The sequence below is a fragment of the Eschrichtius robustus genome, chromosome 6 (assembly GCF_028021215.1).
Source record: "Eschrichtius robustus isolate mEscRob2 chromosome 6, mEscRob2.pri, whole genome shotgun sequence".
In the NCBI taxonomy this organism is placed as follows: Eukaryota; Metazoa; Chordata; class Mammalia; order Artiodactyla; family Eschrichtiidae; genus Eschrichtius; species Eschrichtius robustus.
In genome coordinates, this window is record NC_090829.1 from 3787974 (window position 1) to 3814757 (window position 26784).

At 44.9% G+C, this 26784-nt stretch overlaps 2 protein-coding genes across 10 annotated transcripts; one reads left to right on the top strand and one right to left on the bottom strand.

Moving 5' to 3' along the window:
- Positions 1–1160: 1160 nt before the first annotated feature.
- RPL15 (ribosomal protein L15) lies at positions 1161–3618 on the bottom strand. 2 transcript variants are annotated; one of them, XM_068545840.1, is made up of 4 exons: positions 3527–3618; positions 2717–2898; positions 2381–2517; positions 1161–1517 (listed from the first exon to the last, which is right to left on the bottom strand). In XM_068545840.1, exons 2-4 carry the CDS (start codon positions 2886–2888, stop codon positions 1212–1214), a joined length of 615 nt encoding a protein of 204 aa, XP_068401941.1. In that variant the 5' UTR covers positions 2889–2898; positions 3527–3618; the 3' UTR covers positions 1161–1211. The 2 variants fall into 2 exon arrangements, with proteins under 2 accessions (XP_068401941.1, XP_068401942.1); XM_068545841.1 differs by lacking the exon at positions 3527–3618 and adding an exon at positions 3422–3443.
- A 70-nt stretch (positions 3619–3688) lies between these two features.
- Positions 3689–26784, top strand: NKIRAS1 (NFKB inhibitor interacting Ras like 1). 8 transcript variants are annotated; one of them, XM_068545843.1, is made up of 6 exons: positions 3689–3829; positions 4554–4579; positions 10442–10594; positions 12028–12138; positions 19450–19691; positions 26258–26782. In XM_068545843.1, exons 4-6 carry the CDS (start codon positions 12045–12047, stop codon positions 26498–26500), a joined length of 579 nt encoding a protein of 192 aa, XP_068401944.1. In that variant the 5' UTR covers positions 3689–3829; positions 4554–4579; positions 10442–10594; positions 12028–12044; the 3' UTR covers positions 26501–26782. The 8 variants fall into 8 exon arrangements, with proteins under 8 accessions (XP_068401944.1, XP_068401947.1, XP_068401945.1 ...); XM_068545846.1 differs by lacking the exon at positions 10442–10594; XM_068545844.1 differs by lacking the exon at positions 4554–4579.

Sequence of the window (26784 nt, forward strand, 5' to 3'; positions counted from 1 at the left end):
CTGTGGAATGGTGAGGCTCTTGGGGGTAGTTTGAGCAGGGATGAGAAAAATAACTGTAGACCACACATAAAATCAGAAACCAATTGAACTTGTATTGACACCAACTACACGACTCTTCTTAGTAGCCTTATGGGAATGGATAAAGTGGCTTGACCCAAGATAACACTGATTAGACTTAGCAATGTTACTTTCAAACAAAACCAACCCTATTTTCCCCAAGGTGGCTTAGATTTCATAATGGGTCACAAACTAATACTACAAATAAAACATTTAAAATTTTGATCCAAGCCCCTTCTATCCTCCCACACTTGAAAGGGACCTGATGAACACCAATTTCCCAATCCTAGCATCACTAGCTTACAAACCTTAAGGTTAAAAACTCCCTCCTCATTTACCCAATGTTCAATTTCCATCAGTTTCAATATACACTAGTGTAAATACCATGACTTTTGCATGAAGTTAAGTATTCTACAGATCAGAGTCACGGGATTGAACCAGGAGCTCCCACCTTTCATGTGAACTTCAGTGGTACCATCGAGGCCAAGGCAATTTAATTTAGGTTAACCAGGATTTGTTTCAATTTTTAAGAGAAACATCTTGCAACAAGTTTATTCAATTCTCTTAAAAAATGGTGGCATTCCTTTACTTTCCGCCTTTTGGCAGCAACAGTTACATATATGGAATAGCAGATTAAGTCTAAAAACGTGGGCCCTAGTCAACTTTATTTTTCGGCATTATGATCATGATAAAGGATCACAACATCCTTCACATTTCCAAGGAAAACCCAATTTAAAGTTTGTCCTTGCCAAACTCCATAAAACAGCCACTCTAGAGTAAACCAGCAGAGCATTGCATCACCCCAATAAAGCTGTAGGTTTCATCACATGCACCAACAAATCTACATGGCTAGTTTCTGCGCTCCTCTTTTACAGAATTTTACACCTATTGTTACCAGACAGCATTTTAAACACGGACATATCAACTGCCTAATAAAGCAAAAAAAAAAAAAAGGCATTTCCCTTATTAGAAACAAGATACACCATCACTTAAAATCTTCAAACATTATTGCACTTTAACTTTCAGAATTTGACAATGCATTCAATGAAGTAATCTGCAGACTAGTTTTAACAGACAGATTAAAAAACACTTTTAAGCAGACGTGGATGTCCTAAACTGTTTATTAGGTAAGAATTTTACAAACATTACTTATATTAGCGGTAGCGGTGGAGCTGGAGAGTATTGCGCCTTCTCCAGGCTGCGCGGCGAGAACCACCGATCGTGTGGTGGAACTTGTGGCCCTTGCCGAGGCCGCGGCTCTTTCTGCCCGCAGACGTCAGCCCCCGCATCTCCCTGTGCTTGTGGACTGGTTTGGTGATCCACTGGGTGTCAGGGTTTCTTCTGATAGCTTTATGGAAGGGATCGATGAGGATAACCTCAAAAAACTTGTACGTAGAATCTTCACCCACCCAGTAAGAATTCAGGACCCTCAGGGCCCCACAGTGGCGTCCCGCTCGCTCCTAGAACAGGAAACAAAGGCCCAAGGTCAGCCTCCCACACATCCTAGTAGCCAATCAGGCGGCAAGAATTCCCCCCAGAGGCAGGGACCATTATGATAAGGTAGACGTACGTACTACGTAACACACATAAACATCCTTAGATTGATTTGCTCCCCAGAGGCTGGGCCCCTAAGTACGATAAGGTAGAGACTTACTATAAAACGAAGGACTCAGACATGCTTAGATCTGAAACCGTTCTCTTTTATTGCCTCCTTGCCAAGTAAAACATGAATGCTAGTATCTGGCTAACCAAATCTAGTACTCTGGAACCATGCATTTTTCTAGCACAATCGAAGGGTTATTAGCAAAGTTTTACAGAGAACTGTGAAGGCCACGAGTCTCTTTCGAATGGTCTTCTTCGCCTTTTCTTTGAAACACAAAACCTTTTTAGTTCGTGGAGGGCAACAGGCCCTCGTTTGCCAACCTCTACAACAGAGCACAGCGTAACAGACTAGCCGAGAAAGACAGCTTCCTACCGAGCAGAGGAAATCAGTGGTACGAACAAACACAGCTTCCCTAACACCTGGGAAGACGTGCTCTTCAAGACCACGTTTACTGCCCTTTAAAAGCGTAGGTTCCACGGACGCACGCTGATCACAAAGCACTTTCCTCTACGTGAGCAAAGACAGGTTCCCAACAAAAACTGACAAAGTCCGATAGCAACTCCTCGCTGGGATTAGTAAAAAACAGAATCACCCAACCCCATTTTCAACGCCACAGGGCTCACCTAGGTACAAAGGAACCACGAGGAAAGGTGCCCAAACCCTCGTCCTCCTCCTCCTCCGGGAGGCGGCCAACGCAAGCGCTACTCGAAACCCACTTACCTCGGCCACAGACTGCAGGCTCCGGGCAAACTTGAGCTGGTTCACGCCATGGTGGACGGGCTTGCCGTAGGTGGCGCCCTTCGGGACCGGGCGTTTGCGGCCCCCGCGGCGCACGCGGACCCGGTATATCACATAACCTATTCAGAGAAAAGGGCCACAGAAGGGCGCGAAGGACTCAGGGCCTTGTCTCTTAAGGCGCCGACACCGACTGTTATCTCAGGCCAGCGGCCGGTTTCTGCCGAGGCCCCGGGCGAGCGGGACGGCTCCCCGAGAGCGCTTCCCGGCTCTTCCCGGGGGCCAGCATCTCCTCCCGGCCTCCGCGCGGGGCCCGCTCACCTTGCTTGGCCTTGTAGCCCAGCCTGCGCGCCTTGTCGGGCCGGGTGGGGCGCGGGGCCCGGTGCAGCGCCGAGAGCTGGCGGTACTGCCAGCAGCGCACCCTGAGCAGAAAGCGCATCACGTCCGACTGCTTCTTCCTCCACAGCTCCTGGATGTACTTGTAAGCGCCCATCTCGGCTCACCTTTGACGTAAGCCAGGCATTAGAAACACATCATCCCTTCCACGTGTAACGACAAGCCCCCGTCCGCCCGCCCGAGTCGCCACCGACCACAAGGAAAGCCCCGATGATCAAGAAACGGCTCTGCACGAACGCGGGGCGCAGCCGGCCCAGCCCGGCGCCCCGCACGCTGCTGCCGGACGAAGGAACCGAGCTGGCCCTGGGCGCCCGGGGGCGGGGGACCGAGGCGGGCGTCGCCCCAGGCCCGGCCTGCAGAGGCCTTGCCGGGACCCCCAAGGGGAAGGTGCCGCCGCCACCGCCAAGCGGTACTCCTCGAAGAAAAGCTCTCCCTCCCCCCAGCCCCCGGCCTCGCTTCCGGACGCCCCAGGCCCGGCCGCCCGTCCCTCAGCCCCCACGCCTCCCTCTCCTCCACGCTCTGGCCCCAGCTCGGATTCGCGCCGCCATCACAGCATTCCCCCCAGCCCGCTCCGGGGGCCGCCTCTCCACGCCCGCGCTGCCCCGCATCCCGACCGAACCCGCGCCGCACAGGAGACAGGAGGAGCTCCGAGGTCGCAGGGTCCCCGAGCCTGGATGGCGGAGATGAAAAGAGATCCGCGGCGGATAGAACAGCCAATATCCCACCACAGCCTACCTGATGGCTGCCGCCAAACGGAAAGGAAGGACCCTTTCTCCCACAATCCCTTTGGCGCTCCTCCCCCGCCTCTGGGAGCCTCGTTCCGGTGGAAAGCGGCGGCCGCGCAGAGCCTCATGGGACATGTAGTTCCGGCAGAGAGCCCGCTGGGCGGAGTTCGGCCGGGATTGGGCGTAACCTCCCCCCGGGTCCCGTCCCCCGCTCCCCGGGATTCGAGCCTGAAAGGCAGAGGCGAGCCGGCGGCGACCGTCAGCGGCAAGGCCTGGGCTAGAGAGCTTCCAGACATCCCGCCGCCGCCAGGAGGCAAGTTGGGGGCGGGGCTCCCGGGGCCGCAGCCCGCGCGCCGCTCTTCTCTGGGCCTGCGAGGCGTGTGGGTCTGTCGGGGGCATGCGGCGGGGCCGCTTTGCGCTGCTGGCGCCTCACCTGCGGTGGGGGGGGGCCGCTGCGGGCTCCCCGCTTTCCCCGGACGCGCGCAGAAACTGGGGGCCCCGGCGGCGCTGCCCCAGCCGGCAGGTGGGGCGCTGGAGGTGCGGGGGCTTGGCGGTGGGAGCCGCGTCTGTCCCCCCCCGGAGCAATTGGGGCTGCAGGCCCCGCTCCGAGGAATTTTGCACCAAAAGGATTGGGGGGGAGGGGAGGGGGGGGTGCAGGCAGGTCCTCGCCTTCCCAGGTCCGTGCCTTCCCTGCGTGCAGATCTGGTCCCAGATTTGCTACGTCAGAACCACGATCTTTCTAGAAAGGCGAAATATTTATATGCCAAAATCTGGTCGTCAGGTGCGAGTGTTTTGGGGAAAAAAGCCGAGAAAATGCAGGCGTTTTGTGTTGCGTTCTTTATTGGCAGTTTATTTACTAGCTTTTTTGCATCTCCAGAATATTTTCATTTTAGGTAAATCATGTGGTTTAATTCTCTTACAAATTCTAAGTTTAAATGTGGCGAAGGTTTAAGAGACTCTTATCTTCTAAATTAGTGGGTTTGGTTATTTTTTTTACCCCATTTCCTAATATCCTTTTTTTTTTTTTTTAATTGCAGCTTTACCGTTGTAAAAGCCCTCACAGGTGCATTGATTCATTCAACAGATATTTCTGAAGGGCCTCATATGTGCCCAGCTGCTGGGATGGTAGCAGTGGTCGTTGCAGCAATTCTAGCTTCTTGGAAAAAGGACAATAAACATAAAATGTATATTATGCTCTGTGATAAGTGTTAAGGACAAACATTAAGGGGAAGGGATGGGTAGGGCGTGTTGGGGCAGGGGTGGAAATTTTGGATGGAATATTCAGGTAAGTGTTGAGAAGTGGCGTTTGAGAAAAGACCTTGGAGGTGTGGGGACTGATTTCAGTCAGAGAGAAGAGCGCCAGGGCTGGAGCGTGCCTGCGTTAATACAGGACCAGCAAGGAGGCATAGGGGAAACTGGCCCGTGACATCAAAGAAACGAACGTTCTTATGGACTTTGGGTTTTCAAACTTTCTGAGATTGGAAACCGTGGGACGGTGTTGAGTAGAAGGGTGACTTCATGTGACCTACATTTTAAAAGGATCACTTGGGGAATTCCCTGGTGGTCCAGTGGTTAGGACTCAGAGCTTTCTCTGTCTTGGCCTGGGTTCGATCCCTGGTCGGGGAACTAAGATCCCGCAAGCCTGGGCAGCGTGGCCAAAGGAAAAAAAAAAAAAAAAGGATTGTTTGAGGCTAAAAGGAAGAAGGGAAAAAGTTTGGACGGTTAGGAGGTTTTATTCATTTTCCTGTTGCTGTTATAACAAATTACAGCAAATTTACTGGCTTAAAAGAGTACAAAGGGACTTCCCTGGCGGTCCAGTGGTTAGGACTCTGCACCTCAAATGCAGGGGGCACGGGTTCGATCTCTGGTTGGGGAACTAGGATCCCACATGCCACGTGGCACGGCCAAAAAATTAAACAATAAAAAAATAAAGAGTACACGTTTATCGTCTTATAGGTCTGTAGGTCAGAAATCTCTCTAGGCTAACATCGAGTTGTCAGTCGAGCTGTGTTCCTTTTAGGGGTGCTAGGGGAGACTCCATTTCCTTGACTTTTTCCAGCTTCTGGAGACCACCTGCATCCCTTGGTTCCTGGCCTCTTCATCTTCAAAGCCAGCATTATAGCATCTTCAAATCTCTGTCTCTCTCACTTCTGCCACTCTTGTCTCTGCCTTATAAAGACACTTGTGATTACATTGAGTCCACTCAGATAATCCAGGATAATCTCCCCATCTCAGCGTTCTTCATTTAGTCACAACCACAAAGTCTTTTTTTTACCATGTAAAGTAGAATACTCATGGATTTGGGGGATTATGATGTGGACATCTTTGAGAGATCAGATGAGAGACTATAGTGCCTTGGACTACTTCATTAGTGATGGAGGTGCTAAGTGGTCCAGCCTTGGATGTGTTTGAAAGGTAGAGGGTTTATTGATGGATCAGATGTGGGTTGTGAGGGAAATTAGTCAAGAATGATTGACTATAAAGGTGGAGTAATCATTTGGAAAGAAGATTCTGGCAATGTGATTAATCACTGCTATTTCTTAATTAGGTTTTGCAGTTTTGTTTGTTGATTTGCAGTTTGCGGTTTCTCAATTAGCAATTTTGCAAGATTTGGATTGGTATTTTCAATTGATTTTGAGATTCCTGAGGGCAGGGATCATTTCTGATTTTGCCTCCTAGTTTGTCCCTAATGCCTGGCATTAGGATAATCTCGCAGTAAATATTTAGTGAATGAGTGAAAGAATGGTTACTGGAATCTGTTTATTGTATTTCATTATGTGCAGTATTGTTTGCCAAACTCTTTTAATATGTGTTTATGTATGTAAAGTGTATTCATCTATGGCTAAGTGAAAGTATTGCACACAATCCCTGATGTTTACATAAACAAATACACAGGGCTTCCCTGGTGGCGCAGTGGTTGAGAATCTGCCTGCTAATGCAGGGGACACGGGTTCGAGCCCTGGTCTGGGAAGATCCCACATGCCGCGGAGCAGCTGGGCCCGTGAGCCACAGCTACTGAGCCTGCGCGTCTGGAGCCTGTGCTCCGCAACAAGAGAGGCCACGATAGTGAGAGGCCCGCGCACCGCGATGAAGAGAGGCCCCCGCTTGCTGCAACTAGAGAAAGCCCTCGCACAGAAACAAAGACCCAACACAGCCATAAATAAATAAATTAATTAATTAATTAAAAAAACAAAAACAAATACACAGTGTAGAGGTTTTCTTCCTGTGATGCTTGCATAATAAGATCTATAACGTCTCTTTATGAGGTTAACAGTGTTTCGGTGATAATAGTTTTCAGTTTGCATTAAAAAATTGTGTTTTACTTTAAAACTAGAATGATTTCCTTAGAAGAACAGAAGGAAGAACAGAAGTACTGACAATTCTCGGTAGCTCTTTCTGATGGCTTTTCAAAGAGGATACTGACCAAGCTCAGTGTTTTCAGCAGAATGGATCAGATCATATTTTTATTCTTTAGCCACATTATTGATTAGCCTGGAAAGCAAAGCAATATGTATTTAAGACTGCATTGGATTTTGCCTGTTAAGCACATACTCTTAGTCATTTACATCAGAATGTCAGGGATTAATAGGTCACAGATTGAATTGTATTGTCCCTCAGTTTCTTAGGGTAGGGACTATACAGGTAGCTGTAGCTACCGCTTTTTTGTATTAACCTCGTGTTGATGCAGTTTCCGGGTAAGTAGTTTCTGCTCTCATAATGTTACAGTATTAGAAGTGACCTTAAAGGTCATCCATGTACTCTGGGGCCTTTCAAACTCTTGAAACCTGGGTTTAATAAGAGGCTTGGCCACCCCCAGGATCTATTCATGTGATTCCCTGCCCTTTCAGGGTGCCGCAGATGACCTCCCTTTATATTTGGAAAGAAATGGTGCCTATTTATTGTGTTTGGGAATTATGAAATATTATAATGTTTATAGAACTAAGCTTCTAGTAGGTTTTATTTGTACATATTGAAGATATATGTGTGAGAACAACTTCCTTATATGTAATGTGAGTCCCTGCCATCATGATCATATATAGAAAATTAAGTGTTTTGTATGTGTATTTAATGTTATTCATTCAAAATCTTACATTAGATATTAATTTTTTACAGAACACATACTTTTAAAAAATTAATTTTATGGAGGTATAGTTGATGTACAGTATTACATGAGTTTCATGTGTACAACTTAGTGATTCACAGTTTTAAATTATATTCCATTTATAGTTATTATAAAATATTGGCTATATTCCCTGTGCTGTACAATGTAGCCTTGTAGCTTATTTATTTTATACACAGTAGTTTGTACCTCAAGAATTCTTTTTTTTTTTTTTAAAGATTTTTTGATGTGGACCATTTTTAAAGTCTTTATTGAATTTGTTACAATATTGCTTCTGTTTTTATATTTTGGTGTTTTGGCTGAGAGGCATGTGGGATCTTAGCTGCCTGACCAGGGATCGAACCCTCATCCCCTGCATTAGAAGGTGAAGCTTTAACCACTGGACTTCCAGGGAAGTCCCAAGAATTCATATTTTTTAATGGTAAAGCAGGTCACTAATCTTCAGTTTTTGCTCTAGTTGTGGCAAGTGGGGGCTACTCTTCATTGCAGTGCGCGGGCTTCTCATTACCGTGGCTTCTCGTTGCAGAGCACGGGCTCTAGGTGCACGGGCTTCAGTAGTTGTGGTGCGTGGGCTCAGTAGCTGTGGTGCATGGACTTAGTTGCCCTGCGTCATGTGGGATCTTCCCAGACCAGGGCTCGAACCTGTGTCCCCTGCATTGGCAGGCGGATTCTTAACCACTGCACCACCAGGGAAGTCCTAATCTTCAGGTTTATGTAGTATTATTGTTTCCCACTTGAAGACAACTAGGAATCTAGAATGCTTCAGCTGTGCTTTGATTAATCACACCCTCTCATCTTTGTTTTCTTTTTGATGGTATAAAATATTTACCATGATCTGTTTTATTTCTTTCCTTCTCTCACCATCCTAAAAAACCTTAAAATCCTTACCTAGTGTTTGAGTTGCCTCTTTTCAGTTGCTTTTACTGTTTGCCCTTGAAGTCTTCTCTGAAATACTGAAACAAATCCCCCAATTTATCTTATACACACACAAATACAAAATAGTGCATTTAAAAAAAATTAATTTATTTAATTATTTTTGGCTGTGTTGGGTCTTCGTTTCTGTGCGAGGGCTTTCTCCAGTTGCGGCAAGCGGGGGCCACTCTTCATCGCGGTGCGCAGGCCTCTCACCATCGCGGCCTCTTTTGTTGCGGAGCACAGGCTCCAGACGCGCAGGCTCAGTAGTTGTGGCTCACAGGCCTAGTTGCTCCGCAGCATGTGGGATCTTCCCAGACCAGGGCTCGAACCCGTGTCCCCTGCATTAGCAGGCAGATTCTCAACCACTGTGCCACCAGGGAAGCCCCAGTGCATATTTTTAACAAACTTTATCTGCTGATCCTAATATTATTTCAGAGGAAGGGAAATAACAATAGAAAAATCAGAATTTAGATTCCAATGGCAACCTTTTCTGACAACAGAATTGTTCTGCGTGCCACCATCACTTTCTTATCCTCTTCTCATGTAGTTAGGTGGCAACTTCCTTTAAATTTTAACTATTATTAAAAGCCCTTTGGGCCTTTCTCACCTTCTGAGATGACCCACATCCTGTCTGTGGAGCATGTTTCTCTCTAAATAAATCCACTTCGGGACTTCCCTGGTGGTGCAGTGGTTAAGAATCCACCTGCCTATGCAGGGGACATGGGTTCGATCTCTGGTCCAGGAAGATCCCACATGTGGTGGAGCAACTAAGCCCGTGCGCCACAACTACTGAGCTTGAGCTCTAGAGCCCGCAAGCCACAACTACTGAAGCCCGTGTGCCTAGAGCCCGTGCTCTGCAACAAGAGAAACCACCGCGATGAGAAGCCCACGCACCACAATGAAGAGCAGCCCCCGCTGGCCTCAACTAGAGAAAGCCCGTGCACAGCAACGAAGACCCAACACAGCCAAAAAAAAAAAATTTTTTTTTCATGTCAGGAGGTAAGTGTCATGGCTGATCTGGGTCATAAGAAATTATGGACTTTGACAACTAATCTACGACAAAGGAGGCAAGGATATACAATGGAGAAGAGACAGCCTCTTCAATAAGTGGTGCTGGGAAAACTGGACAGCTACCTGTAAAAGAATGAAATTAGAACACTCCCTAACATCGTACACAAAAATAAACTCAAAATGGATTAAAGACCTAAAGGTAAGATCAAAAACCATAAAACTCCCTGAAGAAAACATAGGCAGAACACTCTTTGACATAAATCTTAGAAATATTTTTTTGAATCTGTTTCCTAAGGCAAAGGAAACAAAAGCAAAAATAAACAAATGGCACCTAATTAAACTTAAAAGGTTTTGCACAGCAAAGAAAACCATCAACAAAATGAAGACAGCCTACTGAATGGGAGAAAATATTTGCACATGATATGACTGCTAAGGGCTTAATATCCAAAATACAACTCATACAATTCAATATAAAAAAGAGCCCAATTTAAAAATGGGTGGCAGACCTACATAGACACTTTTTCAAAGAAGACACACTGATGGCCAACAGGCACGTGAAAAGATGCTCAACGTCGTTCATCATCAGAGAAATGCAAATCAAAACCACAATGAGATATCACCTCACACCTGTTAGAATGGCTATCATCCGAAAGTCTACGAATAACAAACGTAGGCAAGGATGTGGAGGAAAGCGGACCCTCTTGCACTGTTAGTGGGAATGTAAACTGGTGCAGCCACTGTGGAAAACAGTATGGCGGTTCCTCAAAAACCTAAACATAGAGCTACCATATGATCCAGCATTTCCACTCCTGGGTATATATCCAAAGAAAACAAACATGCAAATTTGAAAAGATACCTACATCCCAATGTTTGTTGCAGGACTATTTACAGCAGCCAAGATATGGAAGCAACCTAAGTGTCCATCAACAGAGGAATGGATAAAGAAGATATCAATATATACAATGGAATACTACTCAGCCATAAAAAAGAATGAAATTTTGCTATTTGCAACAACGTGGATGGACCTGGAAGGTATTATGCTTATTGAAATGAGTCAGAGAAAAGACAAATATTGTATGTTATCATTTATGTGTGGAATTAAAAAAAATACAACAAACTAGTGGATATAACAAAAAAGAAACAGACTCAGAGATACAGAGACCAAACTAGTGGTTACCAGTGGGGGGAGAGAGGGGGGAGGGGCAAGATAGGGGTAGGGGATTATACTCCTATGTATAAAATAAATAAGCTACAAGGATATATTGTACAGCACAGAGAAGATAGCCAATATTTTATAATAACTATACATGGAGTATAATCTATAAAATTTTTGACTCTTTGTTGTACACCTGAAACTAACATAACACTGGAAATCAGCTATACCTCAATAAAAAAAAAAATTACAGACTTTGGGAAAACAGTAGAGAAGACTTACAGGAAGTTCATTTGTTAATGTTTTAGGTGTTGATTAAAAAAAAATAGTGATGCGTGACACACGTGTGCACACACATGCAGAAAGATGCCCACCGTCCCTTTTATTTGAATGCTCATTTGGACTTTCTTGTTGTTGTTTTCTGACTTGAAGGCGTCGTGGCATGCTTTTTCGTCAGCGCTATTGCATGTTCCACACTTCTAGGTAAGAGAACTGGAGGAAAGGAGGCAAAAGACAATGTGGAACTTTAACTTCTCTTCCCAAGTTTTTCTGTTATATTTAATGAGCCCCCTTTCCCTTTCTGTCTTGTCTGCTGGTACCTTGCCTTCTGGAAAATAAAAACTTTGACGAAAATTCAAGAAAGTGTTACCCAGTCTCGCTCTTCCATGCATTTGTGAGGAAGCGAGGGAAATGAGTTTTCCTTTCTTTCAGTTTAAAGTGCATGAAGAACTGTGACGCAAAAAGAAGTACGACTAAGACAGCCCCAAATCCAGTTTCTCACTCTCCTGAGAAAAGACTGACGTTTGCATTGATGGTGTTAATACTTCTTTAAAAAATGATGTCTACTCTCTGTCCAAATTTTTATCTTCATGCCTCCTTAAATTTTTACTTAAATGCTTATTTTTCCAGGTAAACATTGACAAGCAGGCAGTCTTTCAAGGATTGCTTCATCTAGGATTCGGTTCGGATTCCTATAGACTTAATTAGTATTGGAATAATCTTTGTATAAGATGTGTTTATGCTGTTTGAAAACAAACATATATCTATACATGTATTCTTATGTTTCTCTCGGTCACCTCTGCAGAGATATATAGGAAACTAGTAACACTGATTAAGGGAGGACGGGAACCAGGAATGGGGTTTGGAAGGATGTACCGTATTCTACATTTCTTTTTATACTTGCAGTTTCCCCCTGTGTATGTATTACTAATTAAATTTAAACACAGAAAGAAAAAGGAAAGGTTGATTTTTTTTTCCTTTTTCTTTTTTTTAAACAGTACACAGTTTTAAAGATCTTCTCTTTTCTTCACAGTGATATCCTAAGAGAAGATGGGAAAGGGCTGTAAGGTTGTGGTTTGCGGCTTGTTATCTGTGGGGAAAACAGCAATTTTGGAGCAGCTCCTTTATGGGAATCATACTATTGGTAAGATTATTTTTCCCTAGTTTCCCTGCAGGTTCTGGGAACGGGTCACGGTCTTTTGTTGGTCGTGCTAACTTAAAGATGGGCAGTGGCGCACAAAAGTGAGGTGTCATCGAGAGGGACGGAAAGGGTCATAGAAATCGACAGAGATGGGGGGGGAAGTAGGGGCAAGGAAAAAACATCTTTATGTTGTTGAAATTCCAGAGTGCTTGCACTTACTCTGTTAGAACAAGAGTTATAACAGGTAAGAAAAATGTTGTCTGTATGTGGTTTCCAGTGTGTTTACATGATGAAGAGTGGTCTTGGAATCACAGACTCACTGACTTCAGAATACGTTGAATGATCTCTCATTCTTATTTCAAACATGACTTTCCAGTACTGCTGTATAGGTTTTAAGAATGGAAGAGACAGTTGTTTGCTGCAGTATGACCTAATTTTGTGAATCGGATTATCTCATTCATTTATTCATTCATTGAGTTAAATAATTGTTCAGTACTTGCTCTTTGGTACAGGCTGTGATGAGGCCTGTGGGGATATAGAGGTGGAGAAGCATCTCTGGCTTTAAGGAGGTCACAGTTCGGTAAGGAAGGACAGACATAACACGTTAGAATCAAACAAGGCTTATCTTAGGGAGATACGTAGAATCCCAGATCTTTGAAGTATTTATCGCTGGCAAGTGGCTTCAAGCACATTTCTGTCTTACTTTTATTAACCATTTTGATGAACTCTGATTCTCTTCCACCTTCCCAGAATAATATTTAACAACTTCGGTTAAATCCATATTTGGTTTTTATTAATAACGATGCCTGTGCCAGAAGGTCTGAAAACCTATCACAGTGCTGCACTATTGGTTCTGAATTTTTCACCTTCAGAGTCTAATTTATGCCAGTGAAAAAGTAAATTATGCCCAAAGAGGGAAAAAAAAGAATCCCTTTCCCCTCTTAAAGCCCCAACAGATTTTGTTTCTGTAGGCTATGTCTTATGATATTTTTATTGTCTTAGAGATTAAACCTGAGGAAATTAAAAAAAAAACTTATCACGTAAAATAATAACAATAAACTTATTGTATGCTAAGGTAACACATTTTAATGAAAAATAGTTATATTTTCAAAAAAATCTAGTGAGAAGGTGAGTGATGATTTACGTTTTTGAAAATCGAATGTCCAGCCTGATAGAAGGCGGCTGGATTATCATATCTGCTTGCCTTTGCATTCAGTCTGTTGTTACATGTTTTTTTAGTTGAAATATGTGAAGAAAAGGTGGCCTCACACAAATATGTGGTTGAAAAAGGTAGGAATATTTTAGTAGCTTTGCAGATGACGGTGGACTTCCTTCTTTGGTATTTCACTAAAACTCAATCGGTGACGGTTACTTAAAGGTTATTGCAGTGTGGAGTCTGAAGCCACATCAGCGAACTTCTCCTGTTCTATTACGTTAAAACCTCATTGATTTATCTTGCACTTCAAATGGGTTTTTTACCCATGCATGGTTTCTTAACATTTATGAATTGGTCATTTGGAAAATACTGGTTAACTGAGGTAAGCAGATCTTCCAAATACCATTTATTAATATCATCAACAGTCTCATCGGTATTGGGAGGCTATCAAGTTTCTGCTGATGGATACAATTCTCATTTTTGCTTGAAAGCTCAAATCTTATCATTAACAACAGATACTATCAGTTATTTTCCTTGAAATGATAGGCTCTCGTTATTCATCTTTGAGAAAATGTCTGTCAAATACCCTGAATAACCATGGTTCGTTTCTGTTATTCCTTCTTTTAAAAAAAAAAAAAAAAGAAGAAGTGGGACTTCCCTGGTGGTGCATTGGTTAAGAATCCTCATGCCAGTACAGGGGACACGGGTTCGATCCCTGGTCCGGGAGGATCCCACATGCCGTGGAGTAACTAGGCCCGTGCACCATAACTACTGAGCCTGCGCTCTAGAGCCTGCGAGCCACAACTACTGAGCCCACGTGCTGCAACTACTGAAGCCCACGCCTAGAGCCCGTGCTCCGCAACAAGAGAAGCCGCCGCAATGAGAAGCCCGCACACCGCAACTAGAGAAAGCCTGTGTGCAGCAGGGAAGACCCAACACAGCCAAAAAAAAAAAAAGTAGCTGTTTCAACTTGAAACTCAAACGCAAGAGCTTTTCCTCCAGACAGTTACCATTATTCATTAAGCAGAAATACTTCATGTATACTTCTCATTAATCACATAGAATATTTTTTTTAATATGACAGCTTTTTTAAAAATTTATTTAATTTATTTATTTATTTATTTTTGGGTGTGTTGGGTCTTCGTTTCTGTGCGAGGGCTTTCTCTAGTTGTGGCAAGCGGGGGCCACTCTTCATCGCGGTGCGCGGGCATCTCACTATCGCGGCCTCTCTTGTTGCGGAGCACAGGCTCCAGACACGCAGGCTCAGTAGTTGTGGCTCACGGGCCCAGTTGCTCCGCGGCATGTGGGACCCTCCCAGACTAGGGCTCGAACCCGTGTCCCCTGCATTGGCAGGCAGACTCTCAACCACTGTGCCACCAGGGAAGCCCCACATAGAATATTAAAAAGATGTAAAGATACATACTCAAAGATTAGGATTTAATAAATTTGGTAATTTTTCCTGCTTCATCAAGGACATTCTTAAGTGAAACTGGCTTTTTCTTTTGAAACTGCAAGTACGAGGTGTTGAGGAATTCAACCTCTAATACAGTTGGTGCCACTGCCTTGATTTGTACTAAGGCATCAGCAGGGTTTTTTTTAGAGCATTTTTTTTCAATTAATTAATTAATTTTATTTTTGGCTGCGTTGGGTCTTCGTTGCTTCGTGCAGGCTTTCTCTAGTTGCGGCGAGCAGGGGCTACTCTTCTTTGCACAGGCTTCTCATTGCGGTGGCTTCTCTTGTTGTGGAGCACGGGCTTCAGTTGTGGCACGTGAGCTCTAGAGTGCAGGCTTAGTAGTTGTGGTGCACGGGCTTAGTCGCTCCACGGCATGTGGGATCTTCCCGGATGAGGGCTCGAACCCGTGTCCCCTGCATTGGTAGGCGGATTCTTAACCACTGTGCCACCAGGGAAGTCCTGGCACCAGCAGTTTTACCCATCATTACTTTTATATCATCAGCGCAAATGTCAACACAGTGAAAAAGACGAATGTCTTATATTATTATGAAAATAGTTTTGCCCATATGGGTTCCCTGAAAGGAGACCTCAAGGGATCTCTGTAGACCACACTTTGACAACTGCTGGCACATGTAAATATTCTCAGCTGAGCAATATTATGTACTATGATTGTTTCTTTTCTTTCTTTTTCTTCTTATGGAGGCTAATATTTGCTCTATCACTTCTTTAGTTTCGTTTATACCTTTTGCTAATTCTTCCACATGTCCAGATGGTTCTCAGTTCTCCACGAGGTCAATCATATCAGATAATCCACCCCGCCCTTTTTTTTTGAGATATTTTTCCAGCAGCTAGCATTCTCTTGTCTGGGCCTATTGTACAGCTGTCACCATAGAACTTCCCTTTACTTTTTCTTTCTTCCTGGGTTTGATTTCCTGTTTTCTAGATCTCCCGTCACCTTCTGTTTACACCCTTCTCTTGGTGGAGCGCATCTTGCAGTACTTTTTTGGGGGTTGAAAAGGTTGCACGATGGGGTGAGGCATCAGGTGATGACAGCCCTCAGAATGCCCTCTATGCCTGGTGCACAGTAGTAATCCTGGGGCTTCTGAATAAAGGTATTTACTGTTGTCCCTATGATTCCCTTTACTCTCGTGTGAGGTTTTATTTTCCGAATCTGGTGTCTTCCTCTTTCTACGATTACATGCTAATTTTGATGGCGGGCCTCCCTCAAAGAGTTTCCTGAGAAAATGTGCACAATACATATTCTGAGGCTTCACGTGTTTGAAAATGTCTTTACTTTCATTCACAATTGAGTTATAATTTTGATGGGTATAGAATTCTAGATGGAGAATAATTTCCTTCCAAAATGTTGAAAGCATTGGTCCATTATCATCTTTTCTCCTTCTTTTATTATAAAATGCATCATACATATAGAAAAGTGCATAAAACACGTATGTGGTTTAATGAATAATTATAAAACCTTTGCATAACCTCCACACAGGTCAAAAGGTAGAAGACTGCAGGTACTCTCGTCAGCTCCCCGTGTTCCTCTCTTCAATCAAAACTCAGCCCTGCCCTTGACTTTTGGTTAATCCCTTCTTTTCTTTATCGTTTTGCCACCTATGTGTGTAGCACTGGATGACATAGTTTATTTTTGCCTCTTACTGACTTGATATCAATGGAATCATACCATATAAATTTTTCAGTGTTTGTTTTTTTTCACTCAGCATTATATTTGTAAGACTCATCCATATTGTTTTAAGTAGGTGTGGTGTAATTTTCATGATAGGTATATTGTCTCAATATACCTCCATTTATTTACCTCTTGTATCTTTATTTTTTTGCCCGCCCCATGTGGCATGCGGCATGTGGGATCTTGTTTCCCTGACCAGGAGGGATCAAACCCGTGTCACCTGCATTGGGAGCGTGCCATCTAATCCACTGGACCGCCATGGAAGTCCCTATTTACCTCTTGTATCTTGGTGAACATTTGGGTTGTTTCCAGTTTGGGGCTATTAGAAATAGTGCTGCTGTGAACAGTCTTATACACGTATCCCAGCTATGATTTGGACAAGGTCTGGGGGATATACCTAGGAATGAAATCGCAGGCTCATAGACCATGTGTATCTTCAGTTTACCAGATTCTAATATCTTCTTCCAGTGATTCTGAGAAGCCAGAAGCTATCGTGATTCTTGATGCTTCGGATGTGGACGCTTTTGTAGGCTCTCTCCCCAGTGCTCTGCAATTCGCAGTGGTGTATCATAGGATCAGTCTGTGTTCATCCACGGTGCTGGGCACCTGGTGGGCCCTTTCAATATGGAAATGTGTGTTCTTCAGCTCTGAATTATTTCTCTTCTGTGTTCTCTGTTCTCTCTTTCTGGAACTCCCTTTCAATATGGAAATGTGTGTTCTTCAGCTCTGAATTATTTCTCTTCTGTGTTCTCTGCTCTCTCTTTCTGGAACTCTCTTTTTGGATGCTGGATCTTCTGGACTCGTCCTCTGATTTTTAAAATTTCTCTTCTCCTGTTTGAAATTTCTCAGCATTTTGTTCCACTCTATGGGAATTTTCCTCATCTTTATTTTTCAGCCCTTGTATTGAGTTTTCATTTCTTAGTATCCTGTTATTTCATGGATGCACTATCTTATCTCTTTGAGTATAATATTTGGTAGTTTTTTTGTCTGTTTTCTTTTCTTTGCACAGTCTTTTTCTTTTCAGGTGCTCTTTCCTGATTTTTGGTCTCTTTCTCAGGTATCTGGTAATCCTTGGTTGTCTGCTTGTAATTAAGAATGGAGAACTGAAAAGCTAATTTAAAGCTCTAAGCATGTGGATAGGGTTCGTGACTTCGCTTCATTATAAGGTGACCTGGGTGGGGCATTTGTTGGTTAACCTCAGAGGTTAGCATGTTTAGGATTTCTCCTTTTTCACTGGCCAGATTCCCCAGATTCCCCCGCCTAGAGGATGAAGAGTTGGCCGCCAAAGTTTTGGGAGCAGAGGGAGGGAGCACGTCACTGAGTTGCCCTTTGTTTTCACTGTGGAACTCATACCCTCTGTCCCACATCTCAGCAGCCTCTGTTTTACCCTTTCTAGAAGTGCAGCCTTAGTCTCCCGCTGGGACAGAGGTGGCGTGGAGTGGCAGAGGAGATGCAGAGTCGTAACGTCACTTGATGTATAGGGTGAGAAAATCTCAAAAGGTCTAAGCTTAATGGGAGGAGGAAGGGAACCAGACTGGCTTTTGGTGGACAGAACATCCACCATGACAAAAGTCTTGGTAGTTTTTGCTTTTAAATTTTTTGTAATCGAAGCCCAATACGTTTATGTCTTCATAGACTGCCTCTTGCACTAGTCATTAACATTCAGAGTGTTCATCTTCTCACCTTAATCCCCTCATCCACAAATGGTTGTTGCATACGTGCATTGTACACAGAAGGGTTGTTCCTCTTGAGGAAGTTCTAGGTGAGTTGAAGAGACAAAACCCACACAAATGGAGCAAAGTAAAATGGATTTTACAAGGCTCATCATTCAGGCGAGCAGGGGAATGAAATTGGGGCACCCGTTATGAGCTCGCGCATTCATTCATTCATTCAGACGTCTACTAAGGACTTTGTACGTATGTAAGTCAATTCATTAGTCCTCAGAGCTCCAAAGAGAGATTCGCCACAGTCCTGGCTCTCGAGGAGTTTACACTGCAGCTCTGGAGGGGACAGATACGAAAAGAGTTTAGGGTGAAGTGGTATTACCTGTACAAGGCACAGTAAGAGCAGGATGGGGGGAAGTGGATAATCCGAAGAAAATCTACAGAGCTGACATTTCAGCAGAGCCTGGAAAGGGTGAGGTGTTGACCAGGTGTCTCCTGAGCTGTTGCAGTCATTCAGGTGGAGGGAGCAAGCCGGGGGCAGTGGAAGCAGGTGGTGGATCGAGCAGATGTGTCAGGTGTAGAGTGGCTGCTTTAGGGCCCCATTCACCCATACTTTCCTTGTTCAAAGAGAACGCTGAAGACTGACCAGGTGGATGGTGATCACGGGACAAAAGCAAGGAGGAGGGACAGCTGGGGGCAGGAAAGATAACAAGTCTTGTTCGTTTGAAGGACTTGGAGGACATTCACACAAAAGTGCACAGTAGGTACTTGGGAATTAAGGTCTGGTGCCTAGACCCAGACTGGACATGTACATCTCCGAGTCCTTGAAACAGACCCTGGAAACAGTGGAAATTGTACAGAGAAAAATCAAACTTACCCAGGTCCTGTCCTTTGCGCTGATGAAAAAGAAAATGGGGCCACTTAGTTGTTGAAGCTACTTTAAAAATCAGCCCTTCATTCTCCAATTGAGATAGTAAGTTCTTTAACTCTTGTAAGTTACTTCTGAAAAATAAGTAATAGTAAATCTCACTGCCAAATTTTTATTTCTTTTATGTCTATGTGGAAGAAGTAATCTTAAAAAGCACTTTGTTCATTTACTGTAACAATTACCTTTCGTTTTAAAGAAGCTAGTAAATGGAAATATGATTCTTATGTGTAATAAATAAGGAACCTAGAAAGCTAACTTCTAAAGGACAAGAAAATACTCAACAATTGGTATTGAGTTATCCAAAAGGAGTAAAAGCTTTTTTTTAAATTGAGGCATAACTGACATAACATTGTATTAGTTACAGGTGAATAACATAATAATTCGATATTTATATATGTAAAAGTAATTCCTTTTTAACCCCAGGAATGGAGGACTGTGAAACAATGGAAGATGTGTATATGGCTGCAGTGGAAACAGATCGGGGAGTCAAGGAACAGCTACATCTTTACGACACCAGAGGCCTACAGGAAGGCGTGGAGCTGCCAAAGCATTATTTTTCATTTGCTGATGGCTTTGTTCTTGTGTACAGTGTGAATAACCTTGAGTCCTTTCAAAGAGTGGAGCTTCTGAAGAAAGAAATTGATAAGTTCAAAGACAAAAAAGAGGTAAGTGGGTATGTTAAAAAATGCCAGCTATGAATTATAACACTGTTGAAATTGTAGCATGGGCTTTTGGGCAATTAAAATATTTTAAAAGCATTCAATTGTATTCACAGTATCTGTAATCTTCATGATTTTTTCCCTAGCCCAGGAAATACAGGACTGAGTTCAACCAGGACCAGCATTTGACTTTCTGCCTTTGCTTGTTCCCATGTGCAACTTGAATTTTAATGACTCCATACTGCAAATACTACATAGTTCATTTCATGTTATTTGGGATCACTGTTTCCTAGGGCTTTTTATTGTCTTCTTGGAGAAATGGGATTGTCCTTAGCCTTAAAAAAAAAAAAAAAAAAAAGGAAAGAAATGGAAAAAACTAATAAATAATTAGTGGCTTCTATCCACTTACCATTTGAAAATAAGGTTCTTACTATGGTCTGTAAAGTTTTAGATGATCTGGCCCATGTCTGTCCTTTCGCCTTTAGCATTCTGTTCCTCTGTCACTGTACTCCAGTGGTCAACTTTCTGCTTTTCCAGCATGATAATTTTGTTCCCCTGTGAAGTCCTTCTCAGTTGCTCATTCCCCTGCCTGGAACTCTCCCATCGCAGGTCTTTCTCTGGGTCTTGGCATGGCTGACTCCTCAGGGTTTAGGGAACCATGTCGTGAACCCGTTAACAGCACTGGCTACATGTTCTTAACCTAATTTTTATGTATTTTTTATGTCATACTTTTAATTTTGAGGTAATTGTAGATTCACATGCAATTTTAAGAAATAATAGAGATCCCGAACGCAGTTTCCCCCAATGCTAATAACACTGTGCAAAACTATAGTAAAATAACACAACCGAGGTACTGACGTTTATACAGTGAGGGGACCTTTCCAGCACTGCAGGGACCCCTCATGGGACCTTTCATGGCCACACGCATTCCCCTCCCGTCCCCTCTCCCTCCTTAACCATTATCTGTTCTCCATTTCTGTAACCTTGTCATTTCAAGAGTGTTAACGTAAATGGAACTGCAGTTTGTAACCTTTTGGTATCGGCCTTTTTCACTCAGCATAATTCTCTGGTGAGTCATCCAGGTAATTGCGTGTATGAGTCATTCATTCCTTTTTCTTGCTGGGTGGTTTTCCGTGGTGTGTATGTACCAAAGTTTATTTAACCACTCACCTGTTCAAGGACCTCTGGGTTGTTGATATTTTAATTACTTTTATTATTTTGAATACTAACTTACTTTGTGAATAGATAACATTCACAAGGTTCAATCTTCAAAAGATATAAAAAGGTAAGTAATGAAGGCTCCTCTCCACCTGTTTCCCATCTTTCCCACCTTTCCCACCGAGACAGATAAGTGCTGTTATTATTTTGGGGAGTATCCCCCAGATTTCCCTCCCTGCCCCCCTAAAGTTAAAAGTATAGTTCGGTGAACACTCATATCCTTGATACTTGAATCTTGGCTCTCCTTCTCAACTTTTCTGCCTTAGTTTCCTTATCTATAACATAAGGATAATAATAGTACCTTTCTCATGTGGTTATTATGGGGATTTAAGAAGCACATTCATTCAGCAAATGCTTATTTTTAAATTTTTTTATTGAAGTATAGTTGATTTACAATGTTGTGTTAATTACTGCTGTACAGCAAAGTGATTCAGTTATACATGCATATATATTTTTTAAATTCTTTTCCATTTTGGTTTATCATAGGATATTGAATATAGTTCTCTGTGCTATACAGTAGGACCTTGTTGTTTATTTATCCTGTATATAATAGTTTGTATCTGCTAATCCCAAACTCCCACTCCATCCCTCCCCCAGCCCCCTCCCCCTTGGCAACTACCAGTCTGTTCTCTATGTGAATCTGTTTCTGTTTCATAGATAAGTTCATTTGTGTCATATTTTAGATTCCACATATAAGTGATATGATGTTTGTCTTACTCTGTCTGACTTACTTCACTTAGTATGATAATCTCTAGTTGCACGCGTGTTGCTGCAAATGGCATTATTTTCTTTCTTTTTATAGCTGAGTAATATTCCATTGTGTATATGTACCATGTCTTTATCCATTCATCTGTTGATGGGCATTTAGGTCGTTTCCAGGTCTTGGCTACTGTGAATAGTGCTGCAGTGAACATTGGGGTGCATGTATTTTTTCGAATTAGAGTCTTCTCCGGATGTATACCCAGGAGTGGGATTGCAGGATCATACTGTAGTTCTATTTTTAGTTTTTTAAGGAACCTCCATACTGTTCTCCACAGTGGCTGCATCAATTTACATTCCCACCAACAGTGTAGGAGGGTTCCCTGGTCTCCAGCATTTATTGTGTGTAGACTTTCTGATGATGGCCATTCTGACCGGTGTGAGGTGCTGCCTCATTGTAGTTTGATAGCAGGTGCTTACTGGGCTGTGTGCCTGGCACTGTTGTAGGTGAGGTGGAGGGAATACAGTAGACAATAGAACAGAGTCCCTGTTGCCTTAAAGCTTCTGTCTGGGGGGCGGGGGAGAGAGGGACAGCGAACAAATACGTATTGTGAGGAGCGATGCAGTGTAGGAAGACAAGTCAAGCGGAGTGGGGAGCGAGGGCACTGCTTTCTGTAGGTGGTGTGGGAAGGCCTGGTGAGGTGACTTCCAGCAGAGATTTGAAGGGTGTGTGTGAGGGAAGGGCGCAAGCTGATGTCTAGAGGAGGGGCTGCAGGTGGAGGCCCCGGCCGAGCAGGGGCCGGGGCGGGAGCGTGTCGTGCTCGGGAGCAGCTCTGAGGCCAGAGCGGGCGGGGTTGGGGGGGGAGGTAGAGCTGAGGGCGACTCGGGATGGGAGGCAAAGGGATGGCAGGGTCTAGCTTGGGTGGCACTTACTTGTTTTCATGTCTGTTTTAAAAAATTGAAAGGGTAATGGTTGCACATGGTTCAAAAATAAAAATGATGTATAGAGAGGACGCTAGTGAACTTGTTCCCACCCCTGGGTTCAACCATCTATTTCCTGTACCTCAAGCATGCTGTTTTAATGTTTCACCCCTTTCCTAGTCTGGGGGCGTCCTTCCAGAGTTTCTCTGTGTAAATACAAGCAAATAGAAATGTACATAATTTTTTTCTTATTTTTCTCTCTGTTGTACCAAAGGTAGCATATTGTTGTACACCTTGTATTTTTCATGTAATATATTCTGGAGTCCTTTCCATAGCAGGACTCAGATTCCTTTTTTTTTTAAACTGATGCATAGTATTCATTGTGTGGCGGTAGATGTACCATACTTATTTAACCAGTCTCAGATTGATGGACACTTAGGTTCTCTCTGGTCATTTGCTATCATGAACTGTGCTACAGTGAATAATCTTAGACATTTATTATCTTGTACATTTTAACATAGAGTTGTAAGATCAACCAGCAGAAGGTAGGTTCTTGAGTTAAAGGTAAATATGGTGACAAGTTAGTCCATAGGAATGGTATGAAAATGCCTGTTTCTTCAGTCTTGACAGCAATGTGTGGTTAAAGTTTTGGATTTTGTGACTCTTCTGGGTGAAATGGTATTTTCGTAGTTTCATTTGTCCTTAATGTGAACGAAGTTGAACCTCTTTTGACTTATTTTTATTATTATTATTTTTTTAATATTTATCTGGTTGCACCAAGTCTTAGTTGCTGCAGGCGGGCTCCTTAGTTGCGGCATGCGTGTGGGATCTAGTTCCCGGACCAGGGATTGAACCCGGGCCCCCAGCATTGGGAGCACAGAGTCTTATCCACTGCGCCACCAGGGAAATCCCTTCTTCTTCTTTTTTTTTTTTTTTAAAAAAAAACATCTTTATTGGAGTGTAATTGCTTTACAATGGTGTTAGTTTCTGCTTTATAACGAAGTGAATCAGCTATACGTATATGTATATCCCCATATCCCCTCCCTCTTGCGTCTCCCTCCCTCCCACCCTCCCCATCCCACCCATCTAGGTGGTCACAAAGCACCGAGCTGATCTCCCTGTGCTATGCGGCTGCTTCCCACTAGCTATCTATTTTACGTTTGGTAGTGTATATATGTCCATGCCACTCTCTCAGGAAGTCCCGTCTTTTGACTTGTTTTAAAATGGTCACTCTGGGACTTCCCTGGTGGTCCAGTGGTTAAGACTCCACACTTCCACTGTAGGGGGCGTATGTTTGATCCCTGGTTGGGGAACTAAGATCCTGCATGCTGTGTGGCCAAAAAAAAAAAAAAAAAAAAAAAAAAAAAAAAATCACTCTGTGTTGACTTTCACCTTGAGGGACAAGGTGAGAAGCAGAGTTTAGTTCACATGCTCTCGCTCTAGAGCACTTTGACATTCACCGGCTGGAGAAGTGAGAAGGCAGCAAAGGAGTGTACAAAGTGGCCTTTGAAGTACGAGGAACAACACCAAGAGATAAGGGTGTCCCAGAAGGCAAGTAAAGTCGGCACTTTAAAAAGTAGGAAGTGACCAAGCTATGTCAGATACTAAAGGCAGATCAAAAAAGCCGAGAAGTGGCCAGCTTTAGTAACTTGGGCGATCTCAGCAACGACAGTTTTGGTGAAACAGTGAGACGAAGTCTGATGGACTGGATGTGAGAGAGTTGAGCACAGCAAACGTAGCTCTTTGAAAGAGTTTTGAGTGAAAGGGTAAATATATTGTCCCCTACAAGGGGAACAGAGAGGAGCTGGAGAAGGATGTGTAAGAAGGTTTTGTTTTTCAGATGAGAGAGATGGTTGGTTGCGTGCAGTGGGGTGATTCAGCGGAGAGACGCAGGTGAGGGGACCGCCGATGGGGTGACATCCTTGTCCAGGTGGAGGAGGGTGGGGACATGGGCTTAAGAGGACGGTGGGGCTGTTAGACGTGGTGGTGGAAGCACCTGCCAGTTCCCTTCTAGTTGCTCCCGTCTTCTTGCCGACGTAGTGTGGACATCAGCTGAGGGTGGGACGGGGAAGGCAGAGGGAACGGTGGAGGTTGGAGGAGGGGGACCAAGGTAGGAGATGCCGTCCGTACAGGGGAAGTGGCGGGAACGTGATGTTATCTGCTGGAGGACAGCACCGCGCTGGAGGTCAGTGGTTACGAACTGGGACCGGCCAGCGGGGTTGTGTTTTTCTCCGGCCACGTTCGGTAAATGGTGTCGGCAAAAGGTACAGTTAAGAGTTCAACTTAACCGAGGTGGCGGCGGGGGGCCTACGGCGTGATGACGATGGCGAGGGAGCGAACGAGAAGCTCAGCTGGGGGAGCGCCGAGGGCGGCAGCGGGGTTGAAGCACTGAGACAGAGGCGGTAGCGCCGGGGCTCGTGGGTGCCTGCGGTGCTGTAGGGTTGCTGCAGAGGGGCGCTGGGATGAACCAGGAAGGCAGCGGTCGGAGCGGGATTCCCGCGCTTGAGGTCAGAGAGGGGAGCGGCTGTCCTGTTCGTGGGAGCGAGTGGCTGCGGTCAGGAGGACAGTTAGGATCTCTGAGGTCAAGGAGCTGAGGGATGAGGTTGCCGGGAGGGTCACCCCCGGGGCTGGTGAAACCACCACCAGCGTGACGGGAGTAGCGTGTGCGGTGACCAGGGCCAGCGCTGGGATGAGCAGCGACAGCCGGGGCGGGGAGCGGGGGGCCGGGGGCGCAGGGCAGCAGCAGCAGCCCTCGGCCTGAGGGTTTTTAGGGAGGTGGCCCTGAGCCTAGGACACCTCACCCGCTGTGCCCTGCGGGCGGCCGGGTGAGGGCGTGCAGCCAGGCCGGAAGGGGAGGGGAACCTTCACCGCGGAGACGGGGTGGTGAGGAGCCACGGGAGGGCTGGCTCCTGCTGAGAGGGAGGAGAGCCCCAGCCTGCCGCCCCGGCCTGCAGACAGACGCATCGGAGCGCGGGTCTCGAAGGCGGGAACGCGGCCGTGGCGCAGAGGCCGCCCTCGGAGCTGCTCCTCCCCGGAGCCCTCCACCTCCCCGGCCTCCTGCTTCAGGTACCTTTACCGGCACTCTCTCAGCACCTGGAGGTCACGACTCTTGTCTCCCCTCCCGCGGACCATGACTGCCCTTCTGGTCGCCCGAAACAGTGCCTGTGGGTAGCGAGCACTCCACTTGGAGAGAAGGATCGATTGCCTTGCATTTAGGGTAAAACGTCCCTGTTGGGTGGCACGTTCAACACGTATTTAGCGCGTGTGTCAGGCACTTTGCTATGATTAGCAGTGACGTGAACGGGACAGTTCCCGTTCTCAAGGAACTCAGGCCCCAGGGCTGCAGACCTCTCACGGCTCCAGAAGTCACGTGGTTGTTATCTTCAAGTACGTATCGCAGGTTTCCCAGACAGCAGGTAGAGCTAAACTGAAATGCAGACACACTTCAGTCACACCGTTATCTGTGCCCTCGATAGTGATTTCCCCAGTCTGTCTTCCAGCCGTACCGGAGTGGAGTATAACTTCAGGTGTTTCGTAGTCAGCAGCCTGTAGAGCATCTGCGTTTTTAAGGAGAGGCACTGAGCGAGGAGGGGTGAGGTAATGCCCTTTATCCGTCAGCTCACGCCCGAGGGTCAGCTTGGACGAAGCACTTTGTTAAATGGGACAGTTTGATTCCTCCATTTGGCCTAGGAACTGATGCTGGCAAAGTGTGATCTTTCACCCGTTTCTTTCAGGTGGCCATTGTCGTGTTAGGAAACAAAACTGACCTTTCTGAGCAGAGACAGGTGGACGCCGAAGTGGCACAGCGGTGGGCCAGGAGCGAGAAGGTGCACCTGTGGGAGGTGACGGTCACAGACCGCAAGACCCTGATCGAGCCCTTCACCCTGCTAGCCCGCAAACTCTCCCAGCCCCAGAGCAAAGCGAGCTTCCCTCTGCCTGGGAGGAGAAGCAAAGGCAACTCCAGCTCTGAGAACTAAACCCTAGGGGGCACAACTGTCCCTTGAACGGTGACCGCCTCGAGGTGTCTGTGAACTCATGTAAAAGAGGCCATTTCCGTCTACCTTTGGTCCTTAGGAAGCCCCTAGGGAAGTAATCTAATGCACTTTCAGTTAATTATAATTCAGTTACTGTTGCCTGACATGAAGTAATAATATATTTGCATTCTCCTTGTTTCAGACTTGTCCCTAAAATTAGCACCTTTGTTATCTATATTATGTTGCGTTTGTCAAAAGAATAAAATAAAATTTGGGTGGTATGCACG